The sequence below is a fragment of the Pseudopodoces humilis genome, chromosome 4, assembly GCF_049639895.1.
Source record: "Pseudopodoces humilis isolate 2021_Gansu_Grassland_sample_001 chromosome 4, ASM4963989v1, whole genome shotgun sequence".
Classification (NCBI taxonomy): domain Eukaryota; kingdom Metazoa; phylum Chordata; class Aves; order Passeriformes; family Paridae; genus Pseudopodoces; species Pseudopodoces humilis.
In genome coordinates this window covers 48,580,836-48,601,971 of record NC_142203.1, presented here as the reverse complement: position 1 = coordinate 48,601,971, position 21,136 = coordinate 48,580,836, and the positions used below count along the sequence as shown (strand labels likewise).

The 21,136-nt window shown below is 35.0% G+C and overlaps 1 protein-coding gene across 1 annotated transcript in view; it reads right to left on the bottom strand.

The window, feature by feature from the left end:
* The window catches only part of PTPRD (protein tyrosine phosphatase receptor type D), a 369,133-nt gene that overhangs the window by 47,337 nt on the left and 300,660 nt on the right, over nt 1-21,136 (bottom strand). Inside the window, exons 26-27 of the mRNA XM_088054032.1 lie at nt 15,371-15,494; nt 4,044-4,219 (exon numbers count right to left, since the gene is read on the bottom strand). Of these exons, the coding sequence (XP_087910158.1) occupies nt 4,044-4,219; nt 15,371-15,494 (300 nt within the window). The remainder of the gene's footprint in view (nt 1-4,043; nt 4,220-15,370; nt 15,495-21,136) is intronic.

Genomic DNA, 21,136 nt, shown 5'->3' with positions numbered 1-21,136 from the left:
GATAGTGTCATTATATTTTCATTTAGCTTTAACCTGACTGGGTTTTTTGGTCAAAAGATTTTAAACCTAGGCAATAGGGTCCCAATACAGGAAGTATTGTAATGAGGTTAAGGATGGACGTAAGTATTTTCTATCAGTTCCAAGATAACACAGCAAATGTATTAAAAATACATAATTACAAAGCAAAGAAAGAAAGGATTTAATAATTTTGCAAGTGGACAATCTACTACAGCATCCTACCCTGAAAAAGGAGGCAGGACTAAATGTTTCCTGTAGGAGGCAATGGTATGTTTTCCTATAAAGAGAGATTTTTAATCTGATCATTCGTAAAATTCATTACAGTGCAGGAGTACCCAGAACATCCAATTAGCTGAGAGGAAAAAAAAAGAAAAGCCAAAAAAACCCCAAACCAAACAGCAACAACAAAATCTAATCTGTACTGCTTGGTGCAGAGGAGAAGACAAAGAAGTAGGAGAGAGAGAGAATCACACAATAATGCTTTACATGTTTTACATATTTCCTTAGTATAACACACAGATTTTTTTTTTTTTTAATTCTCTAATTTACAACCTTCAATACTGTTCTTTTATTTCACTAACATTAAACTTGAATCTGTGACAAAAATGCTACTAACACTGTTCCATGCACTGCCAGTGTGTATAATCCTTTTTGAAACAAATTATTTTCATGGTAGTTGAACGATGAGACTGACTTTCTCACTGTAGTCTGGTTTAGGTCAAGGGAAATTCAGGTGATGACATTTAATATGAAACCAACTAAGTGTGAAAGGTTATAAGTGAAAGATCTTTTTTTCCTGCAGCTTCCTTATAGGCAAACAAATGAATAATGAATTCACTGTAACATCTTCATTTGATCTACTCAGCTGTAAAATATGAACATTCTCAAATCTGAAGTCACTCAGACATCTAACACATGCTAACGAACCAACTTCTTTTCTGCAGATGCAATTAAAATCCTCATCTCTATCTATGCAGTCCAGGTTAAAAGGCTGGTATCAGGCTGCCAGACTACATAATGAAAAAAAGCTAGCTAAACAGAAATGACGACACGGAGATGGAAAGCAGAAAGTCCCAGGGAGAAACAATCTTGCCTTGCAGCAGGAATAATGATCAGGCTGCCAAGACACAAAAGCAATCAAAACAGAATCAAAGGAGAAAGAGAAACAAAATTAGCAAAGCTCTTCATCCCTAATGATATGTAACAGTGCTTATATTTCATGTTTGAAATCTCACTTGTTTTTCTGCTACAAAAGTCTGCTATATAAAAATGACAACACAAGAGAAAATAGCAATGTAATGTCATCACTGGGTTTTTTTCCTACACAGGGATTCCCACCACTGCCTCACCATGAGTACCATTAATTACATTACATGCAGCTACTGTATTAGAAGAAGTAGCTGGTATGCCATATTCAGAGCTGCAGACTCTGAGACTGGGAGCTGAAGTATGTACTGGATAACTGGTATGTAATGCTCTGCAATGAATGCATCAAATTCAGCCCATGGACACAGAAGGCGCTAAATTATGTACAAAAAATACACAAATATAAGCACTGAATGCATGAGCAATCCATTGACTAGAATGTCTAGTTTCTCATTCCACTTAGGAATGTATTGCTTCTGAATGCTAATCACTTCTGGAGGTGATTACTATTCTGATCAGTGATTTTTTAGGGTGCAGCCAACAAACACTAGAGTTAGCTTAAAACTCTGCTAGGCAATTATTGGAGAGAATGAGAAGAATTTAATTTAGCTACATCAAACCATCCTTCTAGACAGCGGCTGTCTGTGGCCTGCAGTATTAGGATGAACTTTCAAGTACTTAAGTATACCTTTTGCAATGGGCTGCTTATTAGAAACCAATTTTTTCTTTGCTCTGGTGTCATTTAACAGCAACTCTAAAGAATTAATTAGTGAATAAATGGGAAAAATTTAATTTTCCCAATCCCAAAGTCAGTCCCTAGACTAGACAAGGTCTGTAGACCCAAGATAAAACTAAAAAATGTTGCTAAAATTACCCTCTGCTATGTACTAATTGCCATGAGGTATGTAAAAGCAGTGGTGTTAATGTGGGCTGAAGTTACATGTGGGAAGTGACTATAATTAGAATGCTATACATTGCTTGAACTGCAAAAAGCCAACTCTACCTTATAGAAATGACGGAAAGGGTAAAAGAATAAATATGTATGTGTTTTGGTAAGCCTCCATGAAGGAATGACTGCTGCCAAGAGGTTCAAGTTATGTAATCATTGCAATTATAGGTATCCAAGCATATGAAAAAGACACCAATGCCAACATAGTACAGCATTAGGCTTTATAGTGCTCTCCACCCTGTTCCAAGCTGGCATATGCTGAAATGTTTTCATTTTGAAATGGAGCTCATCCATGAAGTACAACTGAATAGTTGATAATATCAACTATTAACCAGTTACCTCTGTAAGATACTTTTACTGATTTAGAACTAGTCTGGATAATAAATCTTCTGTCTTTCTCGCTAATATTTTTTGTATTACCGAACTCTTCTTGATCCTCCATATTTATGTCATTTTTTAAGTAATTGCACAGAGCATTCGATACCTTATCTTCCACCTTCCACCTGCAGTCCTCCAGCCTGCTTCCCACCTGCAGCTTCCTGCCCCTTCACACAAGCTTCCAGGACAGACAGAATACCTCAAAATGCTTGTGGCAGTGTTTTTCTGTGACACTCCTGTTCGTTATTCATCTCCAGGTTTTGAAAACCCTTTTACTGCTGTTAGGGCAGGGTCCCAAGGGATGTGATTACCACTGATGTTAGAATCACCACTTCTTTCTCCCTCCTTCTGATTTCTGTGTTTGGTTGAAGTTTCTGGCTTATGATATAGGACACATAAATGTGTTTGCAGAAAGCTCAGCAATGAACCAGCTGTGTAGCGCTCTCCCTAGCCAACGTGTGCTCCTAGTAATGGTAGCAGCATAATGAGCATGAACAACCCATGAGAACTGCAAGTATATCTTGACACAAAATACAGTTACTATAGAAAAAGTTGGATGGAGGAACCACCACTGAGGGCTAAACACTTGCTTGTCTTCCTGACTGGCTGCTGCTGATTTTTCTCATTTATTTTTCTCCCCATCTTTCTCTTATTTTCTTCTGTTATTTTCCTTCCTTTTACACCCTCCTCTCCAATAGCATTCACCCTTAGAAGTGATAAATACTACCAAATATGGACCCACTAGTAAATCTTCATGCAACACACCACGCTCTGTTATTACACTATCACTTTCTTTATCTTATAAAAAAACCTAATTACTATTTTTTATTTCCCTTTCCATATAGCACATATTTAATTGTAACTCCTCAATTAATAGAATCTATAGTTCTATTATTTGAATAGTATCATGTTATTATCAGAACAATATTCTTATGTTTCAGTGCTTTACTTCCCTAATTTTACTTTGGTCTGCAAAATTGAATCTGAAATACCACAGATAATTTTGTATTCTGTTATTGCATGTGCTGTTGTAATTTTCCTAGCTAGCACCATGTGCTCAAAAAAAAAACAACAAACCTTTTTTCTCAAGCAAATCCAAATTCTCACTGTTATTAAATAATGCTGAATCTATACAATTTAAAACTGAGAACCAAATGCTGTTGACATACATTAATTTCCTCATAATAGAATGATACAATCATATTCTTATTACTACAGAGGAAGTAACTCTTTTGGTCACCTCATAAGATTTCCAACATGATTAAAAAGAAAACAACCCCCAAAATAATTGTGATCAAAAATTAAAATTTTTCAGAGCATAGAAATATTCTAAATAAGTGTCATGACTTGGTAGCTTGATAGTGAAAGCAAGATTTCCTATATACAAGTGATTTTCATGGTGCAGACACTTTTAACTCGTGGTAACCTTAAAAAAAATACTGTTTTTTACACATATAAATAAGGCAGGCAAACATACACGAAGGAAACAAAAAAACTGACATTAGTCGTAACTCCAGTACAATATTATTAACCTTACACAAGTTTTCCTTACCCTGGACCTCTCCTCTAGTTTTGTCATCATGACGACAGTTGCACCTCGTTGCTCCCACATCATTCTCCAGAAGTCACCAAAGGTTTCTGGCAATGCCCCCTGTGTTGCTATATAAGCATTCTGCTTCCTGTATCCATCTATGTAGTTGGCATTGATATAGTCACTGCCTGGTATGCCTGTAAAGAGAGGAGAGTGAAAATATAGAGCAGAATTTCTGTGCTGTCCTGTTGTACAAGGGCTGAAAATTCCTGTGGCACGGCTGATTTGTTGAATCTTGGCTTGCTGCACACCAAATAGCCCTGGGTACTTACAAGTGAGTGTATGCTGTTTGTGGAGTCAAGAGGCACGGTGGTCTCTCTGAGAATATTCTTTTGAAACAAGAGACTTCATTTAATAAGAAGTAAAAAAGAAGCCTGAAAATCTGTATCAGGTGGAGAGACCTGGGGGTCAACACAGCAGCATTTAAAAGCTGCATGCAGACACCCAAAATATGGCAATCACTACCTGGGACAGACAGGGAGAATTCTCAATCAGACACCTGGGGTAGGCTCCTCAAACACTCTTGTTGAGGTCACTTTTATTTATTTCCTTTAAATACAGAAGGAAAAGAAAAAATTGTCAAGACTATTAATATCATGTCTATATTCATTTTCCCATCTTAAATGGGAAGATAATTATGAATCTTATTGTAACAAAAGACATTATGTAAGTCAGATTTAAGAAACAGTGAAATTTTCTATATGGTGTGTGCATGAAATAAAGATCTTTGTGAGACTTCATAAGAATTAAAAGCATGAAAAGAGGCGGGATCCAACACCACTGGACCTACACCATTATTTGCTTGAGGCTCAGGTATTTTGGACAAATACAGAAACTTTGGCTGTGTCTACCAGACACATGTGCATTCTTAGAGCCCCACAGGAAGCAGGCCAGTTCCTAAGTGCAATCTATTTAACCCACGGTATGCCACAGGATGCCTGGACTGAGAGCTGAAACATGCTGCCTACACAAGCCAAGGAGGTGTACTGGCTGTAGCAAAGGTCACATTACTAGTCTGCACTAATAAGGCAGCCATGCTCACAGAAAAGGATGAAAATGGATTTAAAATTCTCAGATGACTGCTGAATTCAGCAGTGCAGTGTCCAGCTTTTAACTCTGACTATATGTATGTTGAAAGATAAAGCACTAGGGAACAGTTTTTATGTCACTGCTGTTTTTCTAACTGATGATTAGAGAAAGAACCAAGATATTCATGTAAGTTCTCAGTACTGGCTGAATGGCAAAGCAGTGTTAATTAGCTGAATACAGGTATCTGCACCTTAGTAAGTTTTGTTGAAGTAATTGACAGAAGTTACTTCTTTGAGCAGAAATGAATGATTTATATTTATGCAGTTAATCTGCCATGCACAAGTCTACAACCCCAAGAAATGGTGCAGGTTCCACAAAGTCTTTCCAAAGATACTTAAGGCAGTGGTACCAGCTCCAGACTTATTCTACAGCTATGACTGCTTTCCCTCCATAAACCAACAAAATTGAGTTTCCTTGGCTATGAAACAGAATAAATTGTAATTATTTCCCAAGGTTTTTGTCAGAAACCAAATCTTCAAATCTATTCTGATGCATTATCTCCTGCTGGTGATCAGGAATTACTGGAGCTGCACACTCCTGTCTTTCCTGACTATAAGTGACACACATCTGAAAATGCTGTCCAAAATATTTTGAATTTGAATGAAAATTAGGGGTACCTTTTTAAAACTGTTCCTTTTTAGTTACAATTTTAATAGGTTCAACACTCATTCAGGGTAAGGCTGAAGGTTTCATTCCACTACTTACTTAGCAGTGAATGAACCAACAGACTAAATGTCACAGTAAGTAAAATCCAATATAATCTGGAAATTATTCAGATTATGGGTTACTGCAGCTATAGTCTAGTAAAATTTTTGTCTTCATACCCGATAAAGTTCCATATATGTTCTTGCTTTATATGTTCAAATAGTATTTAAACCAAAATTCTGTTTTTACTTTCTGTACACAATTAGAAGAAAAACCTGACAAAATATTTCAGAAATAGAAAAACCTTGTAACTTCAGGACTACAATAGATGCAGAAAATGGCACTCCTCAGGCAAGATGCATGAATGGACACAGGAAGACTGTCTGGCTGATTTGACTTGACTGAAAATCTCTTCCAGGAGAAAAAAATCATTTATAGACTGCATAGTCTATAAATGAAAAGGATTATTTCCCTCCATGAAAGGTAGAAAGTGGAGTTCAAAAGCATCAGTCTTGTAGACCTGAAGCTGTTTTACGTGACACTTCTTATTGTGAATATTGGAATTAATGATATAGAAAATACAACTGCTAGGCACAATGCTGTATTTTCTTCCTTTATCAAGATAATAAAACATTTTTTTCACAAAACAGATGAGAAAGAAGAATGAAGCCAAGAGGAGAAATCTACACCAACTGGGTATTATTACCAAAGGAGCTGAGAAAGCTGGTAAGAAATGTTTTCTGCATAAATTAGAATTATATTATGATGCCTCGTATCATACTTTGAAGCACATGTTATAAATAAAAGCCTGAGGAAAAAATTCAAAACAACACTTTGTAAAGTGGTTAAATGATCTTCTGGGAAAGCTGTCCTCTGGAACTGATAATACACAAACTCAGTGTGAAAATTAAGCATGAGAACTACTCCAAGCTGTTCCCTAAAGAATGATCTTTACAAATTTTAGCAACCAATACTGATGTATCTGATGTAAAAAAATTCAGAATGCCTGAAATTGCAAATACTCTTTCTACTTACAAATTTGTATTAAATTTATTGATAAATCATAATAAAATATGTAACTTCTAAATTAAATAAATTCGGATTCTTTAAATTAGAATGAAGAAAAGCTTCCAGATTATACCTTCCTTGATCTAAGATTCAAGTAAGAAAGAATTAATATTAACAATTACTGATAACTGCAAAGAGGATTTCTTCAAATCTAGATTACAGTGGAAATTTTCACTCTGTTTCTTCACTTGATTTCTGTAAAATGGAAACAAAAAATTCTGTTGCCTTTAGCTAGAAAAATTACTTTACAAAGCAAGTTAGCTTCCCTGCACAAAATGAGGATATATTTGGGATATGGACATGAAAATTCATTTACCACAGGGACTGAGCAAATATTCATGAATTAACCAATGAAATTTTGGGGAGAATAAAAAAAAAAAAAAAAGACAAACAAAACCATATTGCTCCAACACTTGCACTGAGATTCTCATCAAGGATTTATCTCTAGGAGAATACAGTACTCAATAGGGTTTTATCTCTGCTGAGATCAAGAGAACAACTTGATTCAGAATGCTCAGCTCCATTGTCTCTCTCACACACGGTGTCCATTAGGTATGTTCTCTGTTCTCCATCCATTCTCATAGTCCCCTTAAGTATCATACCCATTTCTCACAGAGTCTCTTTTCATCATTGTTTTCATGCATGACCTCACTTTCACATCCTGTTTCAAAATTTTTAAAGCTCTCTAGGGAAGGTGTCTTATCATAAGAGTACTAACGAACTTGTTAAAAATAACAAATACAAAACCTGAATATCTGCAAATATCTACAATGACATAGCATAAAAACTCAAGTAAAGACAAGTAAATCTAAATATTAAAATGTCCCTTTCTGAAATGACTTTTCTGGCCATAACCTCCTTCTGAGCTAAGGAAACAGAACAATTTTCTGTCAAGTCTAATAGTGCAAAAACAATCAAATGACAACCAGTCTGACTGCAGTACAATAAAATTCTGCAAACTTTTGTTAGCTGCCATAGCTTGAAGGCAACATACCCACAAGCACAGCAGCAATTGCCATCATTACTTAAATTTGGGTTTCATAGTTAAGAGAGCTCAATTGTTCTGTAAAAGCATGGGTCAAGAAGGGGACAAAGCAACCAAATTCTGTAATATTGATATGAACTTTACCTAAGTATTTTGGCACTAGTGGGATTTACTGCACCTTTAGGATGGCATACCTGAAGTGCAAATTTAGGGAAATCTATACAGTATAACCTGATATTTACAAGTTTCATGAAAGCAGAGACAGTTTCTGCACAAGAAGGCTATTAAAGACCAAGCTCCTCAACCATGGTTCTACTGTAACTGTTTTCTAGTAGCATTTTCAACTATGGTGATGAACTACCAGAGTCTGCAATCTCTTTATTTAGCCAGACAGGAATTAAGCACAATGGGGGAAGAATCAGATGAGCAGTTCAGCATAAAAGACAATCCATTTTCAAATATCTCAAGAGAACAAAGAAATTTAATTTTTCCATCGTAAGAGTGAATGAGCAATGAAATAAAATTAGCCAATGCCACAATTAAAGTACAGAAGATTAAAAAACCCATGAACTGTATTGCTCTCAATTTATGCTGAGAACTCACTAGCTGAGATGACAGTAAAGCTTACTGCAACACAGACTCAGATCCACAAGGCTAATAATGTAGACCTTAGGAATGATTCACTTGATGCCCTGAAGAGAGTTACAATCTTAAATAACTTTAATGAGACTTCACATTTTATTCATAAACTGAAATCAAATAATGAAATTATTTCAAACCTTTACAAAGGCTCAGTACTGAACAGCCTTTCTATTTAAAATAAATCAAACAATAAAACTTTGTTTCTGTGCTGCTTCCCTAAGACATGTGCTTTTAGTAATGTGAACAAATAGTGTGAAGTAACAGGATAAAATTCTGTCATGCTTGTAAACAAGTTGGAAAAATACCATGATGAACTCAGAGTGCTGATGAAGTTGGTTTAAATCAACGTCTGGTGTTTTGAACAATGTCAGAGCAAAAACCACAGGCTGGTTGCACGTGTGTTTGTTCTCTCTCTCCCTTGCTTCGTCTGATCAAAGCACAGCTGTCATATTCTATCTCATACTCCATACTGAACTTTATTTCAGGAGTGGGGAGATGGTGGACATGTGTTGTGGCTTGTTAACCAGCACCTTTGAGGTGTTTATTCTGGGAGGTGAGGGCTATGTAAGTGCACTGTACAAAATTAAAGGGCTTGTTAGCCACCACTTTTGTGGAAGCAGATTTTAAGAATGTAAAGGTTTGCTAGACAACACTTTTTGAGTCTAAATAGTTGTCTGGTTGCTGGTGTTAAGGCATGCCTACAATAAAAGCGTAAGAGTCCTGACTTGTGGTCTAGTGTCTTTGCTCAGCCTGATGAGAACTCACATGACAATGTGCCCTCTGCTGTGGGTTGTGACAGCAGCCCTGGCTGGCTGATGCTGTGCCTGATGCCACCCAGGACATGAGTGGCCCTCCTGGTTACCAGGGCATGGCTGACCCATGTTCAGCTTACTTCCCCAGGTCCTTTTCTGCTCTTCAGCATTTCATTCCCCAACCTGTTTGTACTTCCAAGGTTGCCCCATCCCAGGTGCAGAATCTGGCACTTTGTCTTGTTGAACTTCATGTGGTTGTTAATTATCCAGCCCCCTGATTACAGGAATCTCTGTAGGGACTCTCTGCCTTCAAAGGAGACAACAGCTTTCTCAGTTTGCATCATTTGCAAACATGGTTAGTATCCCTTCCAGCCCTGCATCCAAGTAATTTATGAAGATGTTGAAGAGCACCAGCCCTAAGGTGGATCTCTGCAGAATCCCACTAGTGACAGGTCACCAGCCTGATGTCATTCACTGTAACCCTTTGTGCCTGACCTGTGAACCAGTTGCTCACACATCTCATGATGTGTTTATCCAGATCTATGTTGGACATTTTGTCCAAAAGCATAAACTATGAGAGAAGGTATTAAAAGCTTTGCTGAAATTAAAAAAAAAAATTACATTAACTGGCATTCTTTGATCAGCCTCGTCAATGAACAGGTGATAGGTGCCAGTAACAAGTGTTTATGTGAATGTTTTTATTACATAAAATCCATATAGTTAAGGAAATAATCAAATTGAAACAGTCTAAGTACAAATTTGTACTTTAAGAACTCACTGAAATATGAAGCAGGACGAAACCAATGTAGGCACTCTAGTAATGACTATTTGTAAAATGAAGGCCCTTTACAAAGACTGAGGAAAATTCATTACATATCATCCTACAAAGTGAGGTAAGAAGGAAAAAGGAATGTCAGGAAAAGAAAACCTATGGATAGCTATATTGTGAATAGACTGTTAGGAGGACTAGGAGAGTCAGGTGAAGAGGGAAAGGATGAATGATATGGAATCTCAAAAATAAATGTTGAATTATAGAGAATTTATGGAAAGAAGGCAGTATCAAAAAGGGATAGGCAGAAGATGCAGAACTAGGCACGACAAAGAAAGGGATTGTTTTAGAGAACAGAAGAGAAGTATTTGAAAGGAACAGGAAAAGGTGACAAAAGTGAAATGTAGGTATGGAAACTAAGAACTAAGAATGTAGAAGATCTGCAGGCAAGATGAGAAACTTGGAAGATCTGCAGGTGAGAAGAGAAACTAGGAAGGCTACCAGCAGACAAACACGGGGAAAAGGAGGAGCTCTTTTAGGAAAAAGAAAGGAAGCATGAGTTTGTTTTGTTTTGGTCCAAAAATTGTCTAGTATTAACAAGTCCAGAATGGAAATAAACAGATTGTTCTGTGCAGGTCCTCAGAATAATAGGTAAGAGCATTGCATCACTATCCATAATGCATGGCAGTATGTGCAGACCACAGTATGCTGCACAACACTACAAATCAGATATTTAAATCTAACACAGTGTGATAGTACTGTGATTATTTTACTGCTGTCTGAAGATGGGTTAGTGATTTCTAACTTTTAAACACTGAGAAACACAGCAGTTAACAGCCAAAGGAATTTTTTCTTGAGTAGAAATACTGATTTATACTCTAAATGATGCACTAAAAGACATGATGAGTGCCTTTACTAATAAGAAATTAAATGATATCTGGTTTGATAGTTCATGCAAAACCCAGTTTCAATACAAGTGTGCACAGTAAGCACGTATCAAATCTTCATTAGACAATCAAGAACAAAGCCACCAGATGTTTTCTTGAATCTTTTCCCAATGGAAAGTACCTACATATGCAGGAAAAATTGTTCTGAGAAGATTTCAAGGTTACAAAAAATGGCAGCATTTAAGATATAACTATTACAGTATCAGTAGACTCAAACACCTAAAAGTTGTCTCAGCATTGTTGTTGAGAAAGACCCACAAAGTCTGCTCTATGAAACCTACTTCATGTGGCTCTAACACCAGGGAATCTACTTTACCAATCTTTCTGTATCCATATTCTGTATGGATATTTATGTATCCATCACCAAAATACTTTTGTTGTTTTTAAGGCTCTCCACACTTGTAGGGTGAGGGGCCATGTGATTACTCTAAGTGCATGTATTGTTAGCAGAAGGCAACATAAACACAATGTGAGAGAGTGCAAATAGTTTGTCATGACTCTTTGGTAGTTACAACACTCCAAACAACTTCGAAATCTTACAATCTTGGTCTGCATACTCAAAGCCAATTTACTGGCAATGGGCCATCAAACAAATAAGAGTATCAGCAGCTTCTTGTCTTTTCTTTCTTGACCATTGTATTACAGTCAGAGCTTTCTAGTATTAGCAGCACTTTAAAGTCACTAAATTTCCCGACCAAATTAAAAAAAAAAAAATTACCCTGCTGAAATATGATAGTTTTATGTTTTTTTTTTCTTTTAATACCTGGCATTATGTGAATAATCTATTATCCACATACAGAAGACTTTTAGTCATGGATATCTCCTGCAAGAATTGGCAAGACTTTCTAAAATGCAGAATGTTTATCCATTCCCTCTCTACCCCCTGAATTTTTACTTACTTCTTAGAGGTTGAAGATCACAGATCTAGCTGTTTTAACTCAATCTGTTTGTCTTTTAAGCATTAAATTCTCCCTTACGTTCATTTAGATGCATATAACAAAATTCACTACATTCTAACATTCTGTCATTATACTTTAAAATTTCCAAGTGTCCATCTCAAAAGGAGCCAAAGACAGCACAATATGAACTGATTTCAAGACTTCAATCAGATTTCAGGAATATGGGAACAAAATTTTACAAGTAAAATTTTCTTTTCAGGAGGAAAACCAAATTACCACATCCAACCTGAGTTTTCCCTCAAAAGAGACATCTAATGTAAGAGACAACTAATGTACATCTAAAGTAATAAAATTTAAACAGTGATAAGGAAAGTATTGCTGTGAAATGACCAATTCTGTTGTGGAACTCCATGCTGTATAAAATTAGAGGGGTCAAGAACTTATTGGGGTTTCAAAATCAGGTTTGAACAGGAGTTATAAAGTATTTATTTACCAAAATAAATACTTTGAAAGTGTTAGTAAGCCTTGTGTTCCAGGGCTAATGTAATTTGATATTATCAATAGTTGGAAATAAGTAATTTCAAATCTCTGCTAATTGCTTCTCAAAACTTTCTAGTAATCACTTTGAATAGGCTACAGAGTTCTGCTACTGCAAAAAAACTGGCCTGATGTCTCACTCTGAAGTACCAACTACAACATTCCATATTTCTGCAAAACTCTTGAGGCAAAATGTTCAATCATTGTTGGACTACAGTTAGGCAGATGCTTAGTCTTTTCTTCATATATATTTGCTCTTAAAGAGTAAGCAACTGCCTAGGTGTAAAATGGAGCTTTTCTTATGAGAAAGGCTCAGTTAGTATTCAAACCTCACTAATAATATTAGTTTTCTTGTATCCACAAAAGAAATGCACATGAGGCCCATATGTAAACCAAATATTCTCCAGATAATTGTAGCAAAATACAATGGAGTCCAAATTTAGGTCCTGATTAAGTTCTATAGTAACATAGGTAAAGAAGAATGTATTTTTAAGAAATATTCCAAATATTGATTTCCCTGGTAACATGAAAAGAAGAACAGCTGTAAACAGAATAAAGTGCTGATCACACTGTATTTTCATATCTGAAATATCTACTTAAAACCTGGAATAGAAGTATTTTTTACTAAATGCTAATACCAATGTATTAAACTTATGAAGGTACCCACATAAAATTTCATCTACCCAATCACGTAAAATCCCAGGAATAACATTTTTTAAGAGGATAATTATGTACTTAATTATTTCTATTATCAAGACTAAATATAATTTTATAAAAAGACATTTAATGTTTTATTTCTTCACCATATGCTTTTTTCATCATAATGTAAAGACTGGGAAAATACTTAAAATAATGAAAATCATGAAATGGGTCAATATCCCATTTATGCTTTTAAATCTAACACTAATATTACAAAAGGTTATAATATTTTTCTCTGTTTAGTGCAACTGACTATGAAAGATTTAGAAATTTTATCCTCATCACAGTATTTCTTATTATAAAAGGGAGCAAAACATTACAGTTTAGCTGCATTTTGTCCCTGCTCCTTAAATACTCAATCTTTTCCAGGTGCAATGTAATTTTTTTTTTGTATTTTTATTATCAATTATGTAAAAAGATAGTCCAATGTACTGTGTAATTTCATACTTTCAATTACTTTGACTAACATTTTCTGCTTTGCCTCTTTAATTTGCTTCTCATTCTCTGAATATCTTCATTTTTTTTTAAGGGAACCAAATTTCAGGTGTCATTTACATAAAGGGAAAAATGACAGTCATCTAGAATATAAATTAACAAATAAATTTGTTTGCATTTAATTTTCTTTCTCTCCTTCTCTCCTCCTTTACACAACTCTTTTTCCAAACAAAATTCCTGGTAAGACTTGATTCTTCTTTTTGCCAGTTAGACTTATTTCTGAGTGAAGCAATTTGTTCTGAAGAACTCTACATACATTCAGAAAGGCTGTTCAGTTGCTGTTCCTGACATATTCAGACCATGTACTTCTTGTCTGGACCAGTGTGACAGAAAAGGATATATTTATTGAGTTACATCATATATGCTGCTAATTAGGATACCCTCTTCAGTGTTGATTCAGGTAGTTCTACCAGGTAGAAGAAGGTTTCTACACAGTGATATTATTTTACAAGACAATATGAAAAACCTTCAGTGATGTTGTAAAAAAATCTTGTCAGAACTGCTCTATGAGCCTCAAAGGTGGAACAAATATAAGCAGATTATCATATGCAAATTCTTCAAGGTAATCATTAAAATTTGCTAATGCATTTGAGAAGCTCTTATCTGTATTATCAAAGCCTATGGTATGCAGCTGCAATAAATAAGGAAAGATCTAAACTTCAGTCAGTGGGATTGCCTTTTTCTTCACCAAGCAACTAATATTAAAGTGGATTACGCCCAAAAATTCAGTGTCTTTAGGTCTCGAGTAGCCAAAGATAAGCAGGTGTTTATAGCTGTAAATTAAAGCACAGTTTAACTTGTAGCATGGTATGACTGAATTAACTATGACCTTGAATACAGATCCCTCTATCTTCTGTATCTTATTCAAATCCTGTTGGAGTTAATAAAAGAAAAATCTTATTTTCACTTAAATTGTGTAATTTAAATATACAATTTGTTTGATTATGGCCATCACTAATACCTGACTGTCAACATCATAGAATAAACTGAAAATCTGTCTTCAACCCAGGGTGCAGGTTAATAGTAAGGCAGAACTGGAAAAAATAAAAAAAACCTCTGAGTGAAAACCAGTGTGTCCTGATGCTTGCTAAAAGACATAATACCTAGGGCTGACTACCTGCAACAGTATGCTTCAGATAAAACTTGGAAGTGTTTAAGATTTTAGAAAGCTTATTAACAAAGAAAGATACAACGAAAAGCTCTCACTAAATCACACAATCACACAGTCTTCAGTCAGAGAGATACTCCCAAAATCGTCTGCATGTGGGCATTTGTTTAAAAACTCTAGTTTAACATTTAGATTGGAAATTAAAGTTCTAGGAGAGGGTTTTTAAAATTTCCCCAGAGAACATGAAGTTGAGCTGAAAAACTTTTCCCACAGTAAGGTTTTGCAAAGCAAAACTCAATGAGCAGGTATCTTGGTAATTTCATTGATCAACAAATCCCTCAGTTCAAGTATGTTTGCTTACTGCTACATTGGCTTTGTAAGGTTAGTATAAGTAAACAGCAATATTAATTTACTTTAGATAACTCACTGGCATATACACTGGGAACTGATGCATCCACATACACATGAATGTACATTTTAGTGCAAGTTCATAATACATTACTGAAAATAAGCATCACAAAAGGATTGTCATTACAGGAATTTACTGGAAGTACTTTAATTAACACTTCTTTACACTACTAATAAAGATATTGATTAGTAAAATCATTCTAGATTTTAGGATTTATTTAATTTAATTTTAAAGGTCTCCTTACCTTCTATTGCTGAGAGTAGAACACGAGAATGGTCGTATGCAATTACATTCGCATATCTATTCTTTGGTTTGTTTACTTCCAGGTTAGAGTGTTCCCATGTGAACTGCTGACCAGGATCAATAGACTTCAAAAGACAAAGAGAAAAAAAGGAAAGGAAACTTTCAGCTAGGGACTAGATAATTGTTTTATTTATGACAATTACAAACTAAACTCCCAAGTTTGCTCTGGAAATAATTTCCTTTTGAAATAAAATTATTACTTCAGGACACATTGTAACGTATCTGATCATATTATATTAACCATTTTGTATTTATGCATTTGAAATTTCCATGAGTTTAAACCATACGGTTTTAAAATCCGGGGGTTTTTCTTCAGTGAAAACAACCTATCCACCCTTTTTTCACTCATATTGGCAAGTGAGGGGTCCTAGCTTAACAGAGAATGAATAAATATCATTAATCTCAAAAACACTGGGATGAAGAGGAATAAATATTTTTGCCTTTATTAATAAGTGGACATGTTCAAAAATTTCACTGTCCTGTTTACTAAATAAACCCCAAAGGTTCCTGATAAAGTTTCCAAAAGAAACACAATGTTCCTATTCTTTCATTTTGATGGCAGGTCAGCCCATGATACTAGGGTTGCTCAGGAAACTAGCTGTGTTTCATTCACAGACAACATAAAGAAACTTGCTTTTCACTTCCTTGAGTCATAAATAAGTAAGCAATTCAGGCATATTTGAAATTTTAATGATATCTTATTCATAAACATAACTAATCTTATTCATAAACTACATTATCTACGTGTTTCCAGATTTGCTGTTTATTTTCTGTGTCCTTCATGTTCCGGGGTGGAATTACAGAAGCGTTAACAACACTCCTTCATCCTTCACCAGTAGGGAAAGTTCAGACTACTACTTTTACCTCTACGGTTGAAGTACATATGCAGCAAAGTGATAAAAAATAGGTAACAGATGGTACCTGTTTATGCTCACTATGGTAGTGGGTGTATGAAAGGTCATCTCACACTGAGAAGTCATGAATAACCACCTATTGTTTTACTTTCCCTTTCTGTAACATTAGAGACCTTAAAATTGTTTCATCAATATGAATACACAACTACAGCTTGAGGTTTATGCCCTCTGCTTAATCCTGGTAAGAACTGGCAGATGCAGTTAAACCAAAGCAGGGCAGATCACCAACACTATGTTCATTTTCCATGAGCAGACCAGCAACATGGCACAAGTCAGGAGAGCCATGCTCTCATACAGCATCATGCCAATAGCTTTACTGACTCTTCCCTCCATGACCTGAGCAGGTATTACCACAATAACGAGTATGTGTGAAATGAATGAATGTGATCTTACTAGGACTTATCCCTTACACCGATAATTTGGCCAGTTTGAAAATTGCTTCATTCTCATGCATCTTGACATATTTTATACAACTTATTTATTTATTTAATATTTTGAGAATGACTTCATTTCTTTATTGAGATTATTAAAAAAAAACCCTAGACATTTTTCCTGGCTGCCTGATAGAGAAGCATTTGTCTTTAGGAAAACAATACCTCAGAAAAACAGGTGCCTTATCTTGTTAACCAGTACCCCAGGTTCAATTAAATTTTATAAAATGGAAGTTATGAAGTCCTACATAACCTAGCTGTGGAGAATAGAGAAGGGGGATGGCTCAGGTTCTGTCTCACCCTTTACCTACAGCAACTGAGACACAGTGCTTGGCAGCTCCTCTCTCAAAAGGAAATTAACTGGGACCATTTTGAGGAATGAGGAAGAAAGTAAATCCTTGGTAGCGTGATGAAGGCTATGAAAACTCTACTTGTGCTTTGGATATGATTCATTTGAATTGTACCACTATGTGTGTCACTAACAGTTCAAAAGGCATTCTTAAATGCAGCTCTGAATGAACATCATTTTTTAACCTTCTACACAGTTTTTGATACCAAACTATTTGGGTTCACTATCTTAGAAATTTGCATGACTACGATTAACATACCTTAAAATACCAATAGTATTAGGAACTTATTAAGTTAGTATCCATATAGACTAACGACTAAGAGATTTGCAAAACTTGTGTTGGTTTTATTTTTTTGGAGCCCTATTTTATTTTGTTTGCCTATAAAGAGACAAAGATCTCCCAACTAGCATTTTTCCACTTGCAAAAGCAGACATAACTTCTGTGCTGTAGTTAAGTATAAACACAGTGATCTGATGCAAGAGTAGGGCTTCACCCTTCTCCAACAAAAATATTACTTTTTCTCATGGCAAAGTGAAATTCTTATTCATCAATAAAGCAAATGGTGAAATTTTATTCACTAATTTCAGTCTGTAAAATTTTTATTCCTTTTCCTTACAATTAGGTTCATTCTAGTAATTTTTTCCCATACTCTGAGAAGGATAGCTGGTAGAATTTTGAAGCAGGAATGCACCGTGTAATTTAAAAACATGAGTATTTTATCTTTACTCCTAAGTGCTATTTATTTCATCAAAGGTGCAGAGAAAGAATTTGGAGCACATTTCCATCAGCGCTGGGAAGAGTAGTTATATACATATATACTATATTTAAGACATGTAATATACCTCTTTATCAGCAGGCCAGAAATTCACTTACATCATATGACTTGAAAAGTAATAAAATTTACATAATGACTTCTCTAAGCACAAATCTCCCTTCTTTTCCTTTTTGAGTTAATGAAGGTGAATAAGAAAACTTATGCAGGAGTTACATTACTTATTAAAGGTTACATATTACTTATTACTTATATTTCTTATTACTGGTCAGGTTTTCAGAACTTTGGAAAATAATTTTTATAGATTTATCTTAGAATTCTGGTAATAATTTAGAACACAAACATAGTACAGAAGATGCTAACTATGTATTAGTGCATTATATTCTAATTACCTTTTAAAATAAAATTGTTAATTTGACCAGGAATAATGCACAGTTATAATGTCTGTGACTACCCAGTCAGTATTTTTTGAGAGACATATACGGAAACATGCTATCTAAACCACAGTCCACTTGCCCTAGAATGAAGCACACTACTCTGCAATGTTCTAGACACATAACTGAAGCAGACCATCTGTCTTTTTTAGGTTTTTACCTACACTGCCAAAATATTCTAGAAATTTCTTCACAATGTAAGATGTCACATATGCTTTCTCTTCACATTAGACAAGAAAACTAGAAAATAACTGAATAAACTGGCTGCCTAACATGCTGCTATTTTTGAGCCTGGACTGCAGAACCCTGGCTTTCAATCATAAAAAACAAAACTGGATGTAAAAATAATGATAAAAAATGCTTGCAAACAGTAAGTTTAAACTGCAGTTTTGCATATACAAAGATGATGCACAGACATTGAAAATGATGGTATGAGATTCTTATACATTATGAGAAACAGCTTCAGCTCTATATTATACCTATTTTTCATGTGAATTTACAGAAAGAAAACTTTAAATTTGAAGCTTAGCTTCAACTGTTCCATATTCAGTATTATTCTTCCACTTTGCACTCCTTAATGTTTAAGCATTCTAAAGCTACTGTTCTATACAAAGAAAAAACCCAAACATATACATTGTATGATGTACGGCCAGATGGTGTAGTTTAGTGATTAATATTTAGGTCTACATGCAGACATAGTTAACATAAATTATCAGAAACAGGCAAATGGATTGAACTTTAATCTCTCCTATTTTCCTTACCAAACTGAACCACTTTGTGGCCTTACCATCCTCCCATAAAGCAACATTTTGTCAAAAGAAAGTTAATCTGTATTTCCTCAGGCTTAATAGCCACACTGGAACAAAGAATTGAGTGGTATTGGCAGACACATTTCAGAAGTGTGAAAGACCAATAATTCATGAATAGCAAGTCTGTACTAACAGTTTTAATGAGTGCTTTAATGGTTTAATGGATGGCACTTTATTAGGATTTCTAGTATTTTCATTCTGAAAGCTTGCCTTCAATAAAGCTGTCATTAATAAAGAAGTGGATTTCTTCACAGCATAACAGTGTAGTATGGGTGCTTTGTGCAAAGAAATAAAAATATCTTTAATACTGCTATTTTCCTCTAATGCTTTGACAAATCTTTTATCTAGTGTGTTCTAAATGACTGTCTGCTTAAACAAGTGTGATCTGTTAGTAAGAAAAAACTTGAGCAGTATTTACTATCACAATGCACTGTCCATAAAATAGTTCATTGACTATTAATCATAGTAACCAAAATGCTCTGGTGGTAACCAAACCAGAATTTCAAACATTCTCCCTCCAGTAAACTATGTGCCTACTCACTGTGCCACTTAAACAAGAGGCAAATGTTCCCTGACATGAGTCTTCCAGGACTGGATCATGGTTCAGCACTAAGGAAGAAAGGAGTATGACAAAACATCACCCCTCCTGGTGTGAGCTGACACATGCCTGCCTGCTTTGGAACACTGCTCTTCCAAGGGTCACTACGGCAGCAAATTAGAAGCCAGCAGTTTTAAGTTTCTGGGGAATGTGGGGATTGATATTAATATATACTGCATAGCTTTCACAAGCCAGGAAGAGGAAGGAAGCATGTCCTGTAAAGCATTTACAAGCACTGTATGTGCAGTGCTTGTGGCTTGAATTAAATCACCCATGACCACTGCTTCACGGAGAAACCTAAGACCAGGCAGGCAAAGTAGAGTGAAAAAGAAAAATTGGAGAGCATGTCAATGCAGACTCAGAACAACGGGATAAAGTACACAGCTATGCAGAGAAATTAACAGTTTGACCCTCATTTAAAAATGTCAGCAACTGTGAGAATTTCATACCATAGATGATGAAACTATAATAGAATGCTATTGTAATATGCAGGAAATTTTCTGATAGAATGAGATTTACATACTGTATTACCAAAATGTGAATACTAGATGCATGAACATTAATTCATGATTGTGGAAATTTGTCAGCTGGAATTATGTTTTTTTAATTAAGACAGAGACTTTCCCATTAAATTGCAAATTGAGTATTTTTTAAGAATATGGGGGAAAACCTCCACATATGGCTAAAACTTCTTTTGAACTTGAATATGAGTTTGCATCCTGTCCTATAAACAGTTAAAAATGCAGATTAGGTATTTTCTGTTAGCTCTCAAAGGAAGGAGACCTGACTGTTAAAGAGCAGCAAGAAAGACAAAAAGCATTTTTTTCCAAATTTTTTTTGTAGATTTCCCTCAAAAAGAAGAAAAAAAAAATTTCTTCACAGTATCAAGCAAATATTCCTATGACTAAATGAACTGATGCAAAACCTGATGCCAGTGGAATCAAATAAGTTATATAAGCATACAACTAAAGAAAGCTTAAAGAGGAAAATAAGCATTATTTGAAAACATCATTAAAGGCAACTCTTTATTTCAAAAAGCTATAAAATCCCTAGTTTTTAAAAGAAATCACATTGCTTTGTATTTCTTTACCATCTGTCTCAAACCTAATATGGTTATTCCCTACCTACAATTAAAATAGTTTTATGTTAGACCATGATATCATAACCAGTTTTAATGGAAATAATTTTGTGTTGAAAATTGGGAATTACTTAAACTTCAGGTAGAAAATAAATATCAGGAGCAGATGAATACCTGAATAATGAAAAAAACTTGCTTTGTTTAAATATTTCTGTGGTTAAAGCATCCTGCTGTTTCATTTTATATAGTGTATGAAACACAGCAGGTCTTATGAACTAAATTTTATAATTGTCTCACATGAGACACTATGCTACTTTAAAT